General features: G+C 35.5%; 2 protein-coding genes across 3 annotated transcripts; one reads left to right on the forward strand and one right to left on the reverse strand.

The window, feature by feature from the left end:
• The first annotated feature begins 1605 nt into the window (after positions 1–1605).
• On the forward strand, positions 1606–5493 carry LOC138323249 (active regulator of SIRT1-like). The gene is made up of 4 exons (XM_069267682.1): positions 1606–1734; positions 1884–2045; positions 2585–2688; positions 5339–5493. Exons 1-4 carry the CDS (start codon positions 1680–1682, stop codon positions 5465–5467), a joined length of 450 nt encoding a protein of 149 aa, XP_069123783.1. The 5' UTR covers positions 1606–1679; the 3' UTR covers positions 5468–5493.
• A 1199-nt stretch (positions 5494–6692) lies between these two features.
• Positions 6693–18328, reverse strand: LOC138323248 (COP9 signalosome complex subunit 3-like). 2 transcript variants are annotated; one of them, XM_069267680.1, is made up of 13 exons: positions 18165–18328; positions 17716–17828; positions 17064–17206; positions 16101–16175; positions 15261–15365; positions 14353–14442; positions 11168–11218; positions 10539–10640; positions 10270–10341; positions 9347–9433; positions 8587–8700; positions 7921–8001; positions 6693–7064 (listed from the first exon to the last, which is right to left on the reverse strand). In XM_069267680.1, exons 1-13 carry the CDS (start codon positions 18311–18313, stop codon positions 7005–7007), a joined length of 1242 nt encoding a protein of 413 aa, XP_069123781.1. In that variant the 5' UTR covers positions 18314–18328; the 3' UTR covers positions 6693–7004. The 2 variants fall into 2 exon arrangements, with proteins under 2 accessions (XP_069123781.1, XP_069123782.1); XM_069267681.1 differs by lacking the exons at positions 6693–7064; positions 7921–8001 and adding an exon at positions 8110–8175.
• Between the last annotated feature and the right edge of the window lie 2849 nt (positions 18329–21177).

Consider the following 21177-nt stretch of genomic DNA (forward strand, 5'->3'; position numbering starts at 1 on the left):
GTTTCAATATTTTTGAGAGTGCCATCTAGCGACAATTTAAATAACGTGTCTTCATCAACAATCGTTTCCTTCGGTACTGAAGACTAGGTAGTCCTAAACTTCTCAGTCGTTATTCATGTTATAGACTGGATCATAGGCCATTCACCCTTTTGGTGGCTCTCTTCTGTACGTACATTTTCAATCATGACCTGATCTTTGGCTAGTAAAAGCAGAAACATATATACATAGAGATTGGCAACTCCGCCATTTTTACGATCGGCAGATGTACCTCTATATGTGCTTAGGGGTTTTTAGAACAACTCTTTAACAGTTGAATACAGCAAAATAAATTTGATATGTTATAAAAGTTCAGTAATTTTCAGATGGTTTGAGTACGATTTTGGATAGAAAAAATATATTTTAACTTATATTTTAATGAAACAAAACGCACTTCCGGTTTTTAATGTCTGATTTTCGAAAAACCAGGTAAAATTGCTGATTTTCATGCTTTCAAAAATCATATTAAATAACATCAATCGGAAAAACTGGTCTCATCAAACCATGATATAAGGTTTAAAGGCCCATTACCTTTCCGGAGCAAAATATAAAGGTTTCTTAAAAAACATTAATAACATCAGAAAATGCATACCGATGACCTAAAATAAGGTTACGACACCAAACGTATGCAAGATTTCCTGCGTAAATATATGAAAACAGTGGAGAGTCAGTTCGCTGTTTTACCGTCTGGCGCAGTGATAGTCAACTACCGCGCGGTATTTAGGACGAAGGCGGGAAACATAATACGACCCGCGTTATGAAAATAAACATTTTATTTATTTTAATCAAATCGTTCAGAAGGTGATGATGAATGTAGTATTAACGGTAAGTTAATAATTCTTAAGACTCTACAAAATTATCGATCTTGTTTTACATTCCCATTTTAAAAATTAAAAGCCGTTTCGGAAAGGCCTTTAAACTTTGAGTTGATGCAAAAATATCATGTTTACCGGGTAAAAGAATACACTTAAAAGTAGTTAGCCAAGGGGAAATGCCTATAAACCTGAGGTCCCGCTGCCTATGTTTCTGGTAAAAGTACAGGTTTACGACGCACGCAAAAAATAAACTTAAAAAAAATACTGAATGGTTATTTACTAAGCCCTAGCTGTATCCCTTTTCCAGAAAATGGAGTAATTATCTTTAAAATGTGATGTCCAGAGCATTATAAAGACAATTACCCTATTTGCTGGAAATGGGATACAGGACTAAGTAAGCAATCTTTCAGTATTCAGTATAACCTTTTTTTTGCGCGCGTCGTAAACGTGTGGTAGAGGGTTCCGTACACGAGGCGTATTCCAGATGTGGCCTTATAAGTGTTTTGTAGAGACTCTAAAACATTTCTTCATTAATCCCGTTATTCTGTCTGCCGGGAACGGAGTGGAGACAGAGTATGATTATTCGTTCTAATAGTCTAGGTACACGGTAGGCCTACATCTACTACCATCTGTCAGAAATCGTCCGTCTGTCGTTCAGAGCTACGCCATCGCAGCTTCATCTAATAGGTGTACTATATAAAATTTAGACTACGGATTCTAGCGATGATATGTGCATTCCGGTCTGTTTCGGTCAATCCGGCAGGGCTATGATCTTGATATTAGTTGTTCCAAGCGTCTGTTTGACGCAGTTTCAAGCAAGTTAGCAAGATGTCTGCGGCCATAACACAACAATGTTTACACATGTTCGATGACGATTTTGATGGTAATGAAAATATGACGGAAGGCAATGTCTTAAGGTGTAGCCAGATGTTTAGTCAAACAAATTATTGAATTTTATGGAAATAACGGAACCGACTTAACTTTTAGATTATTTTCATTTATAAAGACGTACATATTTCCCCCCCTTTACAGATGGAAAAACCAAGAAAACCAGAACCAAAGGGACCATTGCTGATTTGGGGACCAGTAAAAAGGGGGTACAGAAGAGGCGACAACAATTGAAGAAACATCAGAAGAGACGCCAGGAAGAAAATAAGAGCATGAAAAATAAGTTATTTGTAAAATCGACAATAGGTTTGTATATATGTTTTGGTTTAAAAGCTAAAATAGAATATATATCATTATATGGATATGATCTCCCTTAAATAATCTATAATGTAGTGTTGTATGTCACCATACATATATATATATGTATACTGTACCTTGTTTAACTTTAACCATCGAATTTAAGAAAATATAACAATTTGTCCATAAGTGTTACTGTTTTTTAACTAACCATATACACTGCCCTCCAAAAGTTGTGTTACACATGCATTTTTACAAATACACATAAAATATAAAAATCTGCAAACCTTGTAATACAGGCATCTGTTTATATTATTTACCAACTCAGTTATCTTCTCTAAATCAATATATTCTTTTTCAAGGGTTTTCTCAAGAGATAAATTGTCACCAAATTTTAACATATGAAACATTTTTTGGAGGGCAGTGTATGATAGCCATCTTGTATTATTTTTTGGTAAGCAAACAGTACATGTATGTGTGAGTACTGTAATTTTATATAATTCTTAAACCCTAAATGTATGTTTACCTATATATTGTTCTTTAACTAGAGGAATACAAACAGCAACAAGCAGAAGACTGGACTGATGACAGTATAAACAGAATACAGGAAATGTCAAAAGTCTGTAAGACCTCTTCAAAGATTACTCAGGCAGTATGTAACATATTTTGATAAATATTTATCAAAGGTTCTTAAAAGAAATCAGTATATATTCGTTCCTTTGATAACAAATTACCATTTCCAGACATCGTGTAAACTGCATAAGATAATCATGAAAACAGCTGCCTGGATACCAATAGTAGGAAGTTGTGTTTACTTCAAAAATCAACAAGAGGCCCAGAGGGCCTGTATCGCTCACCTGGTTTGTAATGCCAAGTAATGTTCTGAATACAGGTTCTTTGTTTCTTTTCTGAAGGAATTTTAATATTAACCTCTAAATCCCCTATTGGGCCCCACCCCTCCTGCCCCCTGGGGACCAGAGCCAAAATTTATACAAGTTCTGTTCCCCTTCCCCCAAGGATGTTTGTGGCAGAATTTGGTTACAATTCATGTAGAACTCTATTACAAGTAGCGATTTAAAGGATTTACCTCTATTTCCCCTATTGGGCCCCGCCCCTCCTGCCCCTGGGGGACCAGAGCCAAAATTTATACAAGTTATGTTCCCCTTCCCCCAAGGATGTTTGTGGCCAAATTTAGTTACATTCCATTCAGAACTCTATGACTAGTAGCGATTTAAAGGATTTACCTCTATTTCCCCTATTAGGCCCTGCCCCTCCCGCCCCCAGGGGGTCAGAGCCAAAATTTATACAAGGTCTGTTCCCCCTCCCCCAAGGATGTTTGTGGCCAAATTTGGTTACATTCCATTCAGAACTCTATGACTAGTAGCGATTTAAAGGATTTACATCTATTTCCCCTATTGGGCCCCGCCCCTCCTGCCCCCTGGGGTCAGAGCCAAAATTTATACAAGTTCTGTTCCCCTTTTCCCAAGGATGTTTGTGGCCAAATTTTGTTACATTCCATTCAGAACTCTATGACTAGTAGCGATTTAAAGGATTTACCTCTATTACCCCTATTGGGCCCCGCCCCTCCTGCCCCCGGGGGACCAGAGTCAAAATTTATACAAGTTCTGTTCCCCTTCCCCCAAGGATGTTTGTGGCAGAATTTGGTTACAATTCATGTAGAACTCTATGACTAGTAGCGATTTAAAGGATTTACCTCTATTTCCCCTATTGGGCCCCGCCCCTCCTGCCCCCGGGGGACCAGAGCCAAAATTTATACAAGTTCTGTTCCCCTTCCCCAAAGGATGTTTGTGGCCAAATTTGGTTACATTCCATTCAGAGCTCTATGACAAGTAGCGATTTAAAGGATTTACCTCTATTACCCCTATTGGGCCCCGCCCCTCCTGCCCCCGGGGGGTCAGAGCCAAAATTTATACAAGTTCTGTTCCCCTTCCCCCAAGGATGTTTGTGGCCAAATTTAGTTACATTCCATTCAGAACTCTAGGACAAGTAGCGATTTAAAGGATTTACCTCTATCACCCCTATTGGGCCCCGCCCCTCCTGCCCCTGGGGGACCAGAGCCAAAATTTATACAAGTTCTGTTCCCCCTCCCCCAAGGATGTTTGTGGTCCAATTTGGTTACAATCCATGCAGAACTCTAGGACAAGTAGCGATTTATAGGATTTACCTCTATTTCCCCTATTGGGCCCCGCCCCTCCTGCCCCGGGGGGGACAGAGCCAAAATTTATACAAGTTCTGTTTCCCCTCCCCCAAGGATGTTTGTGGCCAAATTTGGTTACAATCCATGCAGAACTCTATGACTAGTAGCGATTTAAAGGAAATGTTGACGGACGGACGGACGGACGGACGGACGGACGACGGACGCCGCGCCATGACATAAGCTCACCGGCCCTTCGGGCCAGGTGAGCTAAAAATTCACATTAATGTTCGGTCCAGCAAATTGCAAAATCTTGTTCGGTATGGCTTGCTTACAGTCCTTTCCGGTCCGAATGTCGATCCTGCCATTTTTTCAACTTTTGCGATGTCTGATTTCAATTTCGTGGTTTTGTTTATTCATATGACAGAAAATAATATATCAATATTCAGTCAGTACTGTAAAAATTCCATACTTTAAAGTGAATAGTCGGGCAAAGAAAACCAGTCTAAATGCGTACATTGGCCTTCCAAAAGTTCTCACATATTAATACGACGGCCAAGTTCTGCTTACGTTTCCCGACCATTAAAGTAAAGGAAAGTTGAAAGCATTGAAAGCGAGGCTGCGTGGAAATGTAACCACGGACATAGTCAGCCGGGAGGACGTTTTAGCGATTCCTATACTTTAAATTAATTTCTTCGTACGCAGACAGATTTTGGCGAGAGATTTTATTTTTCTATTTCATAAGAAATTATACTGGATACATTCACACCATTTTTACCGACTTTAGTCATACTGTAAAAATTACATACTTTAATGAAGCTTAAAAGTACATAGTGAATGTTCTTATTTTAGTGCAAAATTTATTTTGAACAAATTATGACTACCACTAACTCATCAATAGCTTTATTGATTATTGAGGAGTATATTAGAAAAAGCAAGCTTATTTTTTATTACAATAATTTAGAATCAAATAGTGCTAAAGTAAAAGACAAGATGTTGATGCGGTGCTGTATTTATATCTCTCGGACATTTAAAGTTTACCCTTGATCATGACCACTGAAATTTTCAAAATAACTCATATCAAAAAGATATTGTTTAACTTAGAGTAGTACTGTTAATAAGTAAAATCACATTTGTGTACTTACAGATTGTTGCACAGAACCGTGGACGACTGAGTAAAAACAATCCTCTACCTGAGGCAGAACAGGAGTCTAGCACAGTGTTCACAGATAGAGACTTTGATAAATTTGAAAAAGAGTACGACTTTTTCTCCTGAATTAAATTTTTTGTTTCAAAAGAAAATTTGAGTTGTTTCTTGAATTAAAATGATAATTTATTTGTTTAAAATTAAATCAACATTCAGTGTGTTTCAACATGATCCAACCCAGTAGAATGCCAGCTTTCTTTAGATTTACCATTATTGGCCTTGGATCTAGTGACTTCTACTTAAGACATGGTGAATTCCAATCACTTCTGTTGACTTGCATTTCAGTGACATTAATTACATGTATATCCTTACACATGATCACCACATAGAAAGTCGTGCATCTTCCCCATGGAACTGGTAATCACATTCTCAGATCTTATCCCTATAATCTTGGATTTGGAGATCTCCATTTCAGATCTAGAGATCTTATCAATAACCTTAAAAACTTATTACCTTCATCTTGGATCTTATGAACTTCTGTGAACATTTATTTCAGATTTAGTGACCTTACCAATAGCTTGAGATCTAATGACCTTCAGCTTGATTAGATCAAGTGATCTTCACCTTGGATCCTGTGAACTTCTGATTACCTCCATTTATAAATCCTTGGAATTTTCATTTCATATGTGGTTTTCTCAACCTTAAATCTTATAACTGCTGCCATACTTATGGTTTTAGACCCTGTACTATTTTGTATGACTATTTCCCTTCTTTGGCATACTTTAACATAACTAAGTCGATGAAAAGTGTGTACATGCATAAGGCCTAACCTTATGTATTACTGTTGAGTCTAAGATTGTTGTGTTGTTTGTAAATTTTGACTTTAGTTAAGTCCAATTGGGTCAAACAAGCACTCCTAATAGATAAACACTATTAAACATATAATGGCATGTTATTTGTTGACATAAATATGTACTGAACCGTGGACTATTAAAATGAAATGTACAATTTTTGGCATATTATGCCAAAATTTACAAACAACACAACAAACTTTGAGTCAACAATATATCTAAAGCTCAGATGGATATGTTCAAGTACACCTAAGAAGTGCTAAACTGTCTTAGCATATTACAGATTTGCCCCCCTTGCGGGTAGGTATCAATTGTGACATCATTATTTTGAGAGTAAAATTTGCATTGTTTTCTCTGAAAAGTATGACGTTATGGTCTCAAACACATGACATCACAGTCGATACCATTACAGAACATACCTAGGCATTCACTAGTTCAAATAATGTCTAAAACCTTCATTACGTACTTTGTATATTTAAAATTTATAATTCTGAAGAAATTGCCTTAATCAGGAGATTTTATTAGCATGTCCTCTGTAGAACTTGACTAAAACATTTCTTATAAGCACATGTATTTGCACCAATGTAGCACTATAAATATAGTACAGTCAATGCTATCAGTAACCTTGACCTGTGGTAACACAATAAATACTATATCGTTTTAGTAGTCTTGTCCTGTATCATATCTTTGACCACAATTGTCCTTCTGTAGCCTTGATTTTTGCTAGCCCATCTGCAATCTTGACATACAAGTTGACGGCCTCACATAATGTAAATGTATAGTCTATAATTGACCTTTTAATTTGACAAGGTCCATCAGTAGCCTTGACCTTTTGTGGAACTTCCTGGTAATTCATCTTCATGCATTCCTGAACTCTGAAAAGATCAGAAAACAAAGTTCTCAATTAACACATGATGGACACAAAGATTTTTTTTTCATTTTTAACTCACTTGGCCATCCGTCAACATTTTCATTAAATCGCTACTTGTCATAGAGTTCTGCATGAATTGTAATCAAATATAGCCTGAAACATCCTTGGACAAAGGATAAAAGAGTTTGTCTAAATCCTGGCTCTGAATCCTGTGGGATAGGAGAGGTTGGGCCAAATAGGGAGATTAGATGTAAATATTTAAAATACTTGAGAAAAGAAACAATGAACCTGTTATCAGAAAATTACTTGGCACAACAAACCAGTTGAACAATTACATACAATATGCATCCAAACCAGTTGAACAATTACAATATGCATCCAAGTATATGTATGTCCATTGAACTCTTACTTGGAACATTATATTGAATTAATACAAGAGGCCTGTGGGCCTTAACGGTCCATCTGACTATTGCCACAAAGAACACACTCGCAGTATACAGTAGTGGCTAACAATTAACACATACAAGGAACTCTAGTTGAAGCTGTAAGTTTCCAATATATTTGATGACTTCAACCTTAAAAGTGAATCAAGGTCATTCATTTGAAAAAACTTTTAGCTCTTCATCCTAGTATATATGCTACAGGTAAGGTCCAATATCAGTATGCTAGGCCTCTTAGTTATTGACAAGAATTCTAAAAAGACTTAAGACTATTTGTTCCCTGTGACCTCAAATGAAGGTCAAGGTCATTAATCTGAATTGACTTGGTAGCTCTTCTTCCCAGTATGCTACATGCCAAATATAAGGTCTCTAGTCTTCCATCTCCACATTTTATAAATATTTTAGTCAGTGAATAGTTACCTTTTGAACATACTGTGGATTCACTTCAATCTCTCTGTCCATTTCTTTTAATTTGTCATCCAATTGCATACATTTCTGCATCTGGAAATAATTGAACAGACAAATTACTTCTTGAAACCATGTATTGGTATACGGACAATGTACCTTAAATAAATTGCTACATTGTATGTTTATGAAGTTTATTGCAATGAAAATCCAATAACATCATAAATACATTACTTTTAATTTGTCATCCAATTGCATACATTTCTGCATCTGGAAATAATTGAACAGACAAATTACTTCTTGAAACCATGTATTGGTATACGGACAATGTACCTTAAATAAATTGCTGCATTGTATGTTTATGAAGTTTATTGCATTGTGATGCTGCATTGTATGTTTATGAAGTTTATTGCATTGTGATTTTGAGAAATATTTGTATACCTGGGTGAGTGACATCACCACTGATATGTGCTTGGTATGTAACATCGTTAATTTAGGATCCTGACATCACTGTTAATATTATTTAAGTAAATTGTAAAGAGTAACATATTTGCAGATTTACCTGTAAATGGATCAATGAAAGAATAATGTACATAGATATATATTCGTGGGGATAACGTTAAGCGAATTTACTTGGATCACAAATTTCGCAAATGGTAATTGTTACAGTGTAATGTGTACCTCTTTGTCTATCTGGGCTAACACAGCGGCACTTTTGTATTGTTCAGGGTTATCATGGAAACGAACCATGCCATCCTTTTGATTTATAGTAGCGTAGATTTCACCATCTTCAATCTGCAAATGAAAATCAAATGAACATTTCATGAGATTTTATAATAAAAAGTTTTATAAAAAAAAAAAAAATTTTTGAGAGCTTTGGCAAGCCAAAATTAAAATTTTTGAAAGATTTTTAAAACATTTCACTTGAAATTAACACAAATTTAAGATACAATAAAACTACAAGAGCCAAAGATTAGGATCTCAAAAAACCAAAATTTGTTACAGAAAATCAACAGACAATTTGTCCTTGAATCCTAGCTGACATGATATCATTTCTGATGTTGCAGTAGATTTTCTGCCTCGTACACGTACAGCCAATGAAAATCATTCCAGGTTATATTACACTCGTGACAGGAAAATAGAAATACTACAAGGGCTAAATCATTGCATATCAGGTACATCATGTGAAAAATTGCATTCTCTAAATCTATCTGTTGCTTTTGAAGAATGCCATTTGCCAAGAGAAGTTTTATTCAGATTCTCCTTTTATTAAAGGACAAACAATACCAAAATCTCGATAAAATCGATTTTATCATGTTATGGTACTTTCAGCTTTTAGCCATTTATACTTTGAATCCTTATCCCCTAAGAATAAGTATTAGAAATAGTCAATGCGTTAAAGGCATATTGCCTGTTGCCAAAGTCCCTGAAAATCACTAACCATGTGAAGAACATATTTCTCTGCTTCCTTTGGGCCCGAGAGCTGCACTCTGTTTGCCATGTCAGTTAAGGATAATGTTAGAAATGTCTGAAAAATGAATAGTGAAAATATCTTTATAACATTATAATTAAAATGCATCGGTGATACATTTTCATCACATTTAATTCAAGATAATTTTACACTGTTTTCTTTCAAAAGGAATTACATTATGTACCCTACAATTTTATGATGAATGAAGTGCCGCCTCAATTTTTTACTATCGGTCATGCAATAAACAGCATGTAAGCTGTGTCAGTACAGCTTGTATGATATGATTAATTTTGGATAACTATCGTAATTAAATTGGGATATTTTGGCAGTTTTACACCAAAATGGGTTGGTTAAATTTCGATCTGTTCAAATTTGGCATTTCCATGGACTAATTCTACCTATCTTCACATTTTCATACATTTCATTGAAAAAAACAAAAATTGAACAGGTCTTATAGATTCTGTCAGCTGACTTAGTATACCTTATAACCATATGTCTACACTATGTGATTGAGTAAGTTACCAGACAGCTAGTGCAGTTCACATTAGTAATCAATTGTGTGTAGATGAATCAATCTATATGATTTGGAAATTAATACAAACATAAGTTTCATACTTTATTAAAACTTGACCAAAAATATACTGCTGTATTCACAATCTAGTATGTATATAGAAGATAGAATTACCACTACCTAATTATAGAGTCTATAATTATATTCATGTAGTCAGAAAGTGAAATGTCAAATTTTGATACCAACAGTCAAATTTTGGTGTTTTAGTTCACTTTCATGCCAAGTGCCAAAGAAACCAAAATATGACCACATCTAAATTATCCCAATTTACGGTAGTATAATTCATTAAGGAAAAGCACACATGTCCTAGCTAGTCACTTGCCTTTGTCAGTCGTTGGATGTTTTTCTTGTACATTGATGTGATGCACTGTTTCACTAGGCCCATATTGTTGTCCTTAATTTTACAAAACAAAATAATTCGAATAAATTCAACAAATTAAAAACAGTATTTGAATTAGGTAAATACAGATCATGAAATTATGGCAATTAAATTATCATTCTATCCATAAATATTTGACATACTTGCACAAATAACATAATATTAATTTTTTCATAATACTTTTCACCTCGAAAGCTTTTTTGATTACTTACCCTTGCGAAAACGTCCACATGTTTTGTGACAGTTGCGTGGAGATCTGCTGGGTTATTTGTGGCGTAAACAGAAGCCAGATCATGGTAAGACTGGCACAAAGGCTGTCAAAATGATAACATTCTATTTATAGTCCCCCCTGACAGTCAATACACAGGTCATAGGTCAAAGGTCAACCATGAACATGACTTTATGATCTAAGATGCTACATCTCAGAAAGATCAAAATCAAAATCTATTATTATGCAATTTTTCATTTTGATAATAAATATCATTAACTAATACAAAGGCAAAAAACTGGCTTATATTAGAAATAAAAGTGTACTTTATTAACACAAAGGCTATGTTTTAAGTTAGAGATAAACCTCAAACTGTACAATATGTTGGAGAAAGTATTGTACACCAGTCTAATTAATACTAAAGTATAAATGAAAGAAATAAGGTATTTTATTGTATACTGAAAGATCTGTAGACCTTTAAACTGGAGACAAATACAAACAATGTCTACAGTTTTTGTTTTAATGATAAAATACATATGTCTATTTAATGTAGCTCTTTAAAATATCTGACATGATCTATTATAAACAAACCACAATTGAAAGATGCTTTTTTAATGATATCAATTCACTTACTTTGATGTATCTTGCAACAACTGGTGATGTGTATTTTGGAACATTGGGTACCTGTAAATATTGAAAATAATTACGTTTTTTCCATTTGAGATTTATTTTTCTATGTAAGAATAGTGCAGTAAGGATGTGCTTATATTGTACTTACTTTTCTGTGTAAGGTTAGTGCAGTAAGGATGTACTTATATTGTACTTACTTTTCTATGTAAGATTAGTGCAGTAAGGATGTACTTATATTGTACTTACTTTTCCGTGTAAGATTAGTGCAGTAAGGATGTACTTATATTGTACTTATTTTTCTATGTAAGATTAGTGCAGTAAGGATGAACTTATATTGTACTTACTTTTCTGTGTAAGATTAGCTCAGTAATTATAAGGATGTACTTATATTGTAATTACTTTTCTATGTAAGATTAGTTCAATAAGGATGTACCTATAACATACTTACTTTTCCGTGTAAGATTAGTGCAGTAAGGATGTACTTATATGGTACTTACTTTTCTGTGTAAGATTAGTTCAATAGGGATGTACTTATAACGTACTTACTTTTCCGTGTAAGATTAGTGCAGTAAGGATGTACTTTTATTGTACTTACTTTTCCGTGTAAGATTAGTGCAGTAAGGATGTACTTTTATTGTACTTACTTTTCCGTGTAAGATTAGTGCAGTAAGGATGTACTTATATGGTACTTACTTTTCTGTGTAAGATTAGTGCAGTAAGGATGTACTTTTATTGTACTTACTTTTCCGTGTAAGATTAGTGCAGTAAGGATGTACTTATATGGTACTTACTTTTCTGTGTAAGATTAGTGCAGTAAGGATGTACTTATATGGTACTTACTTCTCTGTGTAAGATTAGTGCAGTAAGGATGTACTTATATGGTACTTACTTTTCTGTGTAAGATTAGTGCAGTAAGGATGTACTTTTATTGTACTTACTTTTCTGTGTAAGATTAGCTCAGTAATTATAAGGATGTACTTATATTGTAATTACTTTTCTATGTAAGATTAGTTCAATAAGGATGTACCTATAACATACTTACTTTTCCGTGTAAGATTAGTGGAGTAAGGATGTACTTATATGGTACTTACTTTTCTGTGTAAGATTAGTTCAATAGGGATGTACTTATAACGTACTTACTTTTCCGTGTAAGATTAGTGCAGTAAGGATGTACTTTTATTGTACTTACTTTTCCGTGTAAGATTAGTGCAGTAAGGATGTACTTTTATTGTACTTACTTTTCCGTGTAAGATTAGTGCAGTAAGGATGTACTTATATGGTACTTACTTTTCTGTGTAAGATTAGTGCAGTAAGGATGTACTTTTATTGTACTTACTTTTCCGTGTAAGATTAGTGCAGTAAGGATGTACTTATATTGTACTTACTTTTCTATGTAAGATTAGTGCAGTAAGGATGTACTTATATTGTACTTATTTTTCTATGTAAGATTAGTGCAGTAAGGATGAACTTATATTGTACTTACTTTTCTGTGTAAGATTAGCTCAGTAATTATAAGGATGTACTTATATTGTAATTACTTTTCTATGTAAGATTAGTTCAATAAGGATGTACCTATAACATACTTACTTTTCCGTGTAAGATTAGTGGAGTAAGGATGTACTTATATGGTACTTACTTTTCTGTGTAAGATTAGTTCAATAGGGATGTACTTATAACGTACTTACTTTTCCGTGTAAATTAGTGCAGTAAGGATGTACTTTTATTGTACTTACTTTTCCGTGTAAGATTAGTGCAGTAAGGATGTACTTATATTGTACTTACTTTTCCGTGTAAGATTAGTGCAGTAAGGATGTACTTATATGGTACTTACTTTTCTGTGTAAGATTAGTGCAGTAAGGATGTACTTATATTGTACTTACTTTTCCGTGTAAGATTAGTGCAGTAAGGATGTACTTATATTGTACTTACTTTTCTGTGTAAGATTAGTGCAGTAAGGATGTACTTATATGTACTTACTTTTCTGTGTAAGATTAGTGCAGTAAGGATGTACTTATATTGTACTTACTTTTCTATGTAAGATTAGTGCAGTAAGGATGTACTTATATTGTACTTACTTTTCTGTGTAAGATTAGTGAAGTTAGGATGTACATACAGTAAAACCCTGTTATATTGCCACCTTCTGTTTTCCAAGATTTTGGCGATATATCGAGTTTGGCGGTATATCAGATATGTCATTGAAATCTTAATTAGGCCTAAACATAAACATGTAGTCCGTCGGTGCCGTACTGAAGCAGACTTTCTAGTCAGTCTGTGTACTGTACGGCCACTTTGTATTTTGTAATATGAATAGTTCCAAAATCAAAGTAAATTTTGATAGTAGTCTTTCAATAAATATGAAAGCTTTATGTGTGTAAAATATGAAAAACCGAACTCGTTTGTGATACCAAGTATCGAGCTGTAATTGCCTGCTAGCTGGGATTATCTCCGTTATTTTTATCCCGGGAAATCCCGCCCGTAAAATAATAGAAATTCTGAACAAGCGCAGTGTGGTCGTGACCTCACTTCTGCGCACATGTCTGCAAATATCAAAATAGGTATTCCGGTAATAAACAGCATCCAGACGACGATTTGATCTTACTAGTAAATGGCGGATTCTTCTGCACCTACATAATATTTATATCGCACTTGAAATTACTAGTTGCATTTCATGGTCCAATATAAATGAACGGCAATATCGAGAAACAGACTTGTGGGTTCCTATTTGTCAATAAACACATGTACAGAAGTGAGTTTTATTCACCACAACTTGCGACAACTACCTGTTAAACAATAACAAATGTGTACCCATATGGTTAATTGATTTCACTGTGTACACACGATCGTACTTGCGGCCATAGTGTGTGTAGCTGTATGATTAACTGTCAGTCAGCAGTCGAGCACCTTACAAAAACATGTGTCCCTATCAACAGAATTCGGCGATATTAACAAGGTCATTATTTTGTTATTTTAATCATTTGTTCCGCGAATGTGATGGCGGATGGCGGTAGGCGGGTTTGGCGGTATAACGGGTGTATTTCTATGAAGGGAAATCTGTTCTGAATAAATTCATGGCGATAAGCGGGTTTGGCTGTAAAACGGGTGGCGATATAACAGGGTTTTACTGTATATTGTACTTACTTTTCTATGTAAGATTAGTTCAGTAAGGATGTAGCTTATATTGTACTTACTTTTCCGTGTAAGATTAGTGCAGTAAGGATGTACTTTTTATAGGCCTCTAACATGATGTGACTCACTGCCATACTGGGGGTGGTGACAACCTACAGAGAAAAGACAAAGACATGTACAAACTTAATGCTTTGCAGTTTTTTGAGGATTTTATATATACTAAAATATTCATAAATATATAAATGCCAGGTTTATCTCTTTTGTGGATATAAATAACTGTGTAGCCATCTATTTTTGCAAATCAAAACTTTTTTAATTTACACGTAAAAAGAAATAAACAAATACGAACAATTCAAAACCAATAGAACTATCCCAAAATCTTGAAAACATCATCTAAGCAAAAATAAATGGCTATATAGCATTAGTATGAGCATGGTTGAAGTTTTAGCAGACACTTTAACATTCACAATATAAATAACATATTTGTTATAAATTGTCTCCTTTCTTCAGTGTGCTGTATAGTTAAGTAGTTTATTACTATAAGCTCCTCTGTCGGGTACTATTTCATGACACCATATCGGTCCACTAGATTTGAATGGTAGATGAAGACGAGTCAGAGCCTTGTTTCTCAATATTGTTTAGTTAATATGTAGAAATTATTGTCAGATGTACATGAATATGTCATCCAGTATGCAAGTTGATCGACTTACAATATCATACAGTAAAACATAGTTATAATGAACTTCTGCGGACCAAAGAAATCACTTCGCTATCATCATAATTTGTGATACAAATATAACAAATATCTTAGAGAAACTTTGATGGGGAATGAAATTACTTATTTATAACCATGAATTTGTTGTAAGTGTGTTCATTATAAACATGTTTTATTGTACATACAAACTGTTTTTTTACAATTTGTAAATACAAAGTGTTCAGTTACAGAACTTAAAGTAAATTCTATACTCACGATTTCATACATATATAGTGCTCTGTCATAGTTCTTTAGGGCGGTATAGATCATCCCTCCGTAGTAATAGTAAAGCAAGAAATCTTTGGCATCGTAGTGTCCTCCCTGTCACAACATAGTTATACATTCAGAATATTCTTTGTTTGAAATGAGTGTCATACTGATGACTGACAACTACTAGATGAACCACAACCAATCCTATTATCAATTTATGTCCCTAATTTACTCATATCTTCATTTTTTTTTTTTTTTTTTTTGCATTTAATGTTTATTTACTGACTACAATTAATCATAAAAAGGCAAAATTGTAAATGACAAGATAATCCAAATGTTATCTGAAATGAAACTACAATTTGAAAGAAAATATGTAAACAGGAAAAAAAAATCACTACCATCCCGGCATTCAAATGAAGAAACGTCCCTTTTGCCATATTCTATATCAAACAATGAGTTCAACAAAGGTCAGTGTAAAAGAAACAAAAGAGGGGATTTTCAAGTTTTGTTAAATTACTTTAAAAACAAAGAAGAGGCCTATGGGCCTTAACCGTCACCTCAATGATGTTTTAGACACAAATTTGTACTGTAATCTATAGGTCAATTAACACATGACTTTTTAAAATGACCATTAAATTTCATGGGAGAATTTCTGCGCATCATTTTTTATTTTAATTTGCTACAGAGTTTAGTGTTTCATCTATATGGCACATTTCAGGGAAGGGGTTATCTTGTTGTACATAGAAATGGCATATGAGTCTTCGAGATGAATTCCATCCTCTTTCAGATGGAGATAGCATACAAGACTAAGTCACAATCTAGAGAGTGAAAGTAAAGGACACATACCTCTTTGCTGATGTCTGTAATATCGACATCGAGGAACTGCAGGGCAGGCTTCATATTCTTAGATAGTAGGCATAACTACAAAATAACGAAAAAACATGGCAGCATGGGACATAAAAAATATTTTAAAGATAAAAACCTGAGACCAAACAAAGATAAAGTGAAGCTGACAATTGGAAGATTCTCAACTGATCCCATCATCATTAAAAAAAAAAAAAAAATTGACTATAAAATGGTTGATTATAAACTGTTATCAATGAAAATCCTCTGAAGAAAATCCAACAGATTACGGGTATCTTAATTGATAATTTTAAGAATCAATTGAGTCATCTCTTTACAACACTAGATTATATTGTATTATTAATAGCAATTAAAAGAAATTACCTCTATTTTCATCTATCATCCTCAGAGGTGTCGGAGTTAAGATCCCCTTCCCTCAAAGGATGTTTCTGGTCAAATTTCATTTAAAGTCATTCAAAACTTAATGACTTGTAGCGATATAAAGAATTACAGTGAACCTGTATTTTTCCCTATTGAGACCTGCCTACCTGCCTCACAGGGTCAGAGCCAAGATTTATACAAACTCTGTTCCCCTTCACCAAAGGATTCTTCCTCCATGGGTGTTTCTAGTCAAATTTGGTTACAATCCATGCAAAACATTATGACTAGAAGCGATTTCTATTAAATGTTGACTGACAGATGGACAGATGTACAACATACCATGGCATAATTAAACTCTGTGGTCTTTTGAATCTCGCCTCAGGATCATGAAAGTCTTAGACTTAAGTTTTTACTCAGCCAATCAAAAATGACGTAAATTTTAGGAATGTTTTAGAATAAAGACTAGCTGTTTCATTATCTTGGGACCAGGTGAGCTAACAAGGCAATACAACTAACCTAAAATGGAATAAAACAGATTCAAGGTATCCATTCATCTTCTCGCTGTCAAGCAGACAGAGTATTTACCTGACACAGGTCAGCATGTATAGAGGTGAGTTGAGAATCAGAGAGTTGGATCTTATTAATGGACTTGGTAAGGATACTGATTCCTCTCGATGGCTGTTTGTGTTCCACTAGGTTTAGTGTCAGCTTGTGACATAGATCAGAATCTGAAATATGAAACATTCATTTAAAATGTATGCACAAAAAAAGTATCAAAATAATTTTTAGTGGAATTTATTTATGTATATTATAATAACAACAAGAAAATGTCAAAAGGATCCAGTAGTACAAATGTAGAGTGTAATTTCCCAAAACCGATCCTTCTCAAAACTGATCACCCCTTGAAACCAAACATAGATATGTTATGTACAGAATAACTTTCTCTACATTATTAGTAATTAAAACTTTCCAATACTCATTTCAGAAAACAAGTTACAGTCAAACTATATTCGGATGGTAACAATTAAGTTTGGGTTCACTTCTCAAGACATAATCCTCTCTAAACCTACCAAAATTCTATGCACCAATTAAGATCGATATCAGTTAAGGGAAATCCTACTGTATATTAATGATAACCAGATTTCCATCAATCTTTCAACATTTCTATGAAGTACAATATCATAATACATGGCTAAACTTTATAAACCAATAAGATAAGTTTTCAATATATACTCACAGCTGTCAGTGGCGTACCGGACATGTTCTCCATTACAGCTGTTGATAAATTCTTGAGTTTGTACAAATAACGTCTCAAAATCTGGGATATTCGGCATGTTATACTTCACACAACTGCAAAAGAAGGATTTTTACTCTTAAATAGATTGTCACCACAAAATCACTTAAGCTCAACTAGGTAATATTTTTTTCAAGTACACTAGTAAAACCTATCTCATAGATTATATTATGGAGGCAATGGTGCTCATAATGCTTCAGTTATAAATTACATGATAACTTTCACACAATCTAAAATATCATACATTCATTAGGATTTAACAAGCACATCCCACACGATAACATTATAATGACAATGTCACAGTGGGCAAATCAGTTGCTCCACTCACTTTATGATGATATGAGGATGAGAGTGATATGTATACATATAGATATGATTGAATTAATACTTACAGAATTCCTAGAATTCCCAAAGAGTGTTGCTGAATGTCAAGAGTAGCTAATACATTATCCAAGTGGCTGGCATTCTTGGCTAGTGTGTCTGCACTTTTACCTATAAATTCACATAGCTGGGCAAAGTTTCCTAAAAGTAAATAATACATCAATCAAAACTTATGTTTATTCACATACCACAACTGGCCAAAGTTTCCTAAAAGGAAATGATACATAAATCAAACTTAATGTGTATCAGAGATAAATTACTGGTTGTCATATATGATCAGGAGAAAGTCTTGTGGCATAATAACATCTTTCAGGTGCATTGACATCAGAAGAGCAATATAAACAGAGGTGACCAGATGTAGTCACAGTACATAGTGGGGAGAGGTGACCTGATGTAGTCACACTACATAGAGGTGACCTGATGTAGTCACACTACATAGAGGTGACCTGATGTAGTCACAGTATATAGAGGGGAGAGGTGACCTGATGTAGTCACTGTAGATAGAGGTGACCTGATGTAGTCACAGTTCATAATGGTGACCTGATGTAGTCACAGTATATAGATGTGACCTGATGTAGTCACAGTACATAGAGGGGAGAGGTGACCTGATGTAATCACTGTAGATAGAGGTGACCTGATGTAGTCACTGTATATAGAGGGAGAGGTGACCTGATGTAGTCACAGTACATAGAGGTGACCTGATGTAGTCACCGTACATAGAGGGAGAGGTGACCTGATGTAGTCACTGTACATAGAGGGAGAGATGACCTGATGTAATCACAGTAATTAGAGGGGAAAGTTGACCTGATGTAGTCACAGTACATAGAGGTGACCTGATGTAGTCACTGTATATAGAGGGGAGGTGACCTGATGTAGTCACCGTACATAGAGGGAGAAGTGACCTGATGTAGTCACAGTACATAGAGGTGACCTGATGTAGTCACCGTACATAGAGGGAGAGGTGACCTGATGTAGTCACTGTACATAGAGGGAGAGATGACCTGATGTAATCACAGTAATTAGAGGGGAAAGTTGACCTGATGTAGTCACAGTACATAGAGGTGACCTGATGTAGTCACTGTATATAGAGGGGAGGTGACCTGATGTAGTCACCGTACATAGAGGGAGAAGTGACCTGATGTAGTCACAGTACATAGAGGGGAGAGGTGACCTGATGTAGTCACCGTACATAGAGGGGAGAGGTGACCTGATGTAGTCACAGTACATAGAGGGGAGAGGTGACCTGATGTAGTCACAGTACATAGAGGGGAGAGGTGACCTGATGTAGTCACTGTACATAGAGGGGAGAGGTGACCTGATGTAGTCACAGTACATAGAGGTGACCTGATGTAGTCACTGTATATAGAGGGGAGGTGACCTGATGTAGTCACTGTACATAGAGGGAGAGATGACCTGATGTAATCACAGTAATTAGAGGGGAAAGTTGACCTGATGTAGTCACAGTACATAGAGGTGACCTGATGTAGTCACTGTATATAGAGGGGAGGTGACCTGATGTAGTCACCGTACATAGAGGGAGAAGTGACCTGATGTAGTCACAATACATAGAGGGGAGAGGTGACCTGATGTAGTCACAGTACAAAGAGGTGACCTGATGTAGTCACTGTATATAGAGGGGAGAGGTGACCTGATGTAGTCACAGTACATAGAGGGGAGAGGTGACCTGATGTAGTCACAGTACATAGAGGTAACCTGTCACAGTACAAAGAAGGGAGAGGTGGCCTGATGTAGTCACTGTATATAGAGGGGAGGTGACCTGATGTAGTCACAGTACAAAGAAGGGAGAGATGACCTGATATAGTCACATTACATAGAGGGGAAAGGTGACCTGATGTAGTCACAGTACATAGAGGTGACCTGATGTAGTCACTGTATATAGAGGGGAGGTGACCTGATGTAGTCACCGTACATAGAGGGAGAGGTGACCTGATGTAGTCACAGTACATAAAGGGGAGAGGTGACCTGAGGGGAGGTGACCTGATATAGTCACAGTACAAAGAGGGGAGAGGTGACCTGATGTAGTCACTGTATATAGATGGGAGGTGACCTGATGTAGTCACTGTATATAGAGAGGAGAGGTGACCTGATGTAGTCACAGTACATAGAGGAGACCTGATGTAGTCACTGTATATAGAGGGGAGGTGACCTGATGTAGTCACAGTACAAAGAGGGGAGAGGTGACCTGATGTAGTCACTGTATATAGATGGGAGGTGACCTGATGTAGTCATAGTACATAGAGGTGACCTGATGTAGTCACAGTACATAGAGGTGACCTGATGTAATCACAATACAAAGAGGTGACCTGATGTAGTCACTGTACATAGAGGGGAGAGGTGACCTGATGTAGTCACAGTACATAGAGGTGACCTGATGTAATCACAATACAAAGAGGTGACCTGATGTAGTCACTGTATATAGAGGGGAGAGGTGACCTGATGTAGTCACAGTACATAGAGGGGAGAGGTGACCTGATGTAGTCACAGTACATAGAGGTAACCTTTCAGAAAAGATGGGCGTGACGTCACAGAAAGTTTACATCCGGGTCCTCAAAGGTACAAACACAGTATGGCGACTGATAAAAACAATAACAGATACGTACATCCCTGCTTCATAATCGATACTTTGTCAAAAGTTTACGCTTTCATACTTGCAAATTCTGATTTTGAAATGGTTTCTTATTGTTTCACAGGTTACGGATGATAACATTTTTATATTTTCATTTGTTTATTGCTAAATTTTAGTGTCGAAGCCACCTATCGAAGCGCTGTCGGGCCATCACACGTAGGCCTACCCGGTTTTGTTAATACGTATAAATTCAGGTTGTGAAAAGGTGTTTATGAAAAGATGATCTATTTCAATTTATAATGTTTCTGTTATACATGAAAAACTGTTCACAATACGATATGATATAAACAAAACGTGCACCTGACCAGACCACGGCCGCTCGTGTATGGCTTCGTCGCTGGTAGATCACCGCGCGCAGGCCACAGCATTGTTAGGGA

The sequence above is a fragment of the Argopecten irradians genome, chromosome 5, assembly GCF_041381155.1.
Source record: "Argopecten irradians isolate NY chromosome 5, Ai_NY, whole genome shotgun sequence".
Taxonomy (NCBI): Eukaryota; Metazoa; Mollusca; class Bivalvia; order Pectinida; family Pectinidae; genus Argopecten; species Argopecten irradians.

Excerpts from the sequence above, each read along its gene's own strand:
- LOC138323249 (XM_069267682.1), top strand. The coding sequence starts at position 1,680 with ATGTCTGCGGCCATAACACAACAATGTTTACACATGTTCGATGACGAT. Across the intron at positions 1,735-1,883 it reads GTTCGATGACGATTTTGATG|ATGGAAAAACCAAGAAAACC; the intron begins GTAATGAAAATA and ends CCCCCTTTACAG. Across the intron at positions 2,689-5,338 it reads CTTCAAAGATTACTCAGGCA|ATTGTTGCACAGAACCGTGG; the intron begins GTATGTAACATA and ends GTGTACTTACAG.
- LOC138323248 (XM_069267680.1), bottom strand. The coding sequence starts at position 18,313 with ATGTATTATTTACTTTTAGGAAACTTTGCCCAGCTATGTGAATTTATA. Across the intron at positions 14,443-15,260 it reads CACTATATATGTATGAAATC|GTTGTCACCACCCCCAGTAT; the intron begins GTGAGTATAGAA and ends TTTTCTCTGTAG. Across the intron at positions 10,342-10,538 it reads ATGTGGACGTTTTCGCAAGG|GACAACAATATGGGCCTAGT; the intron begins GTAAGTAATCAA and ends TGTAAAATTAAG.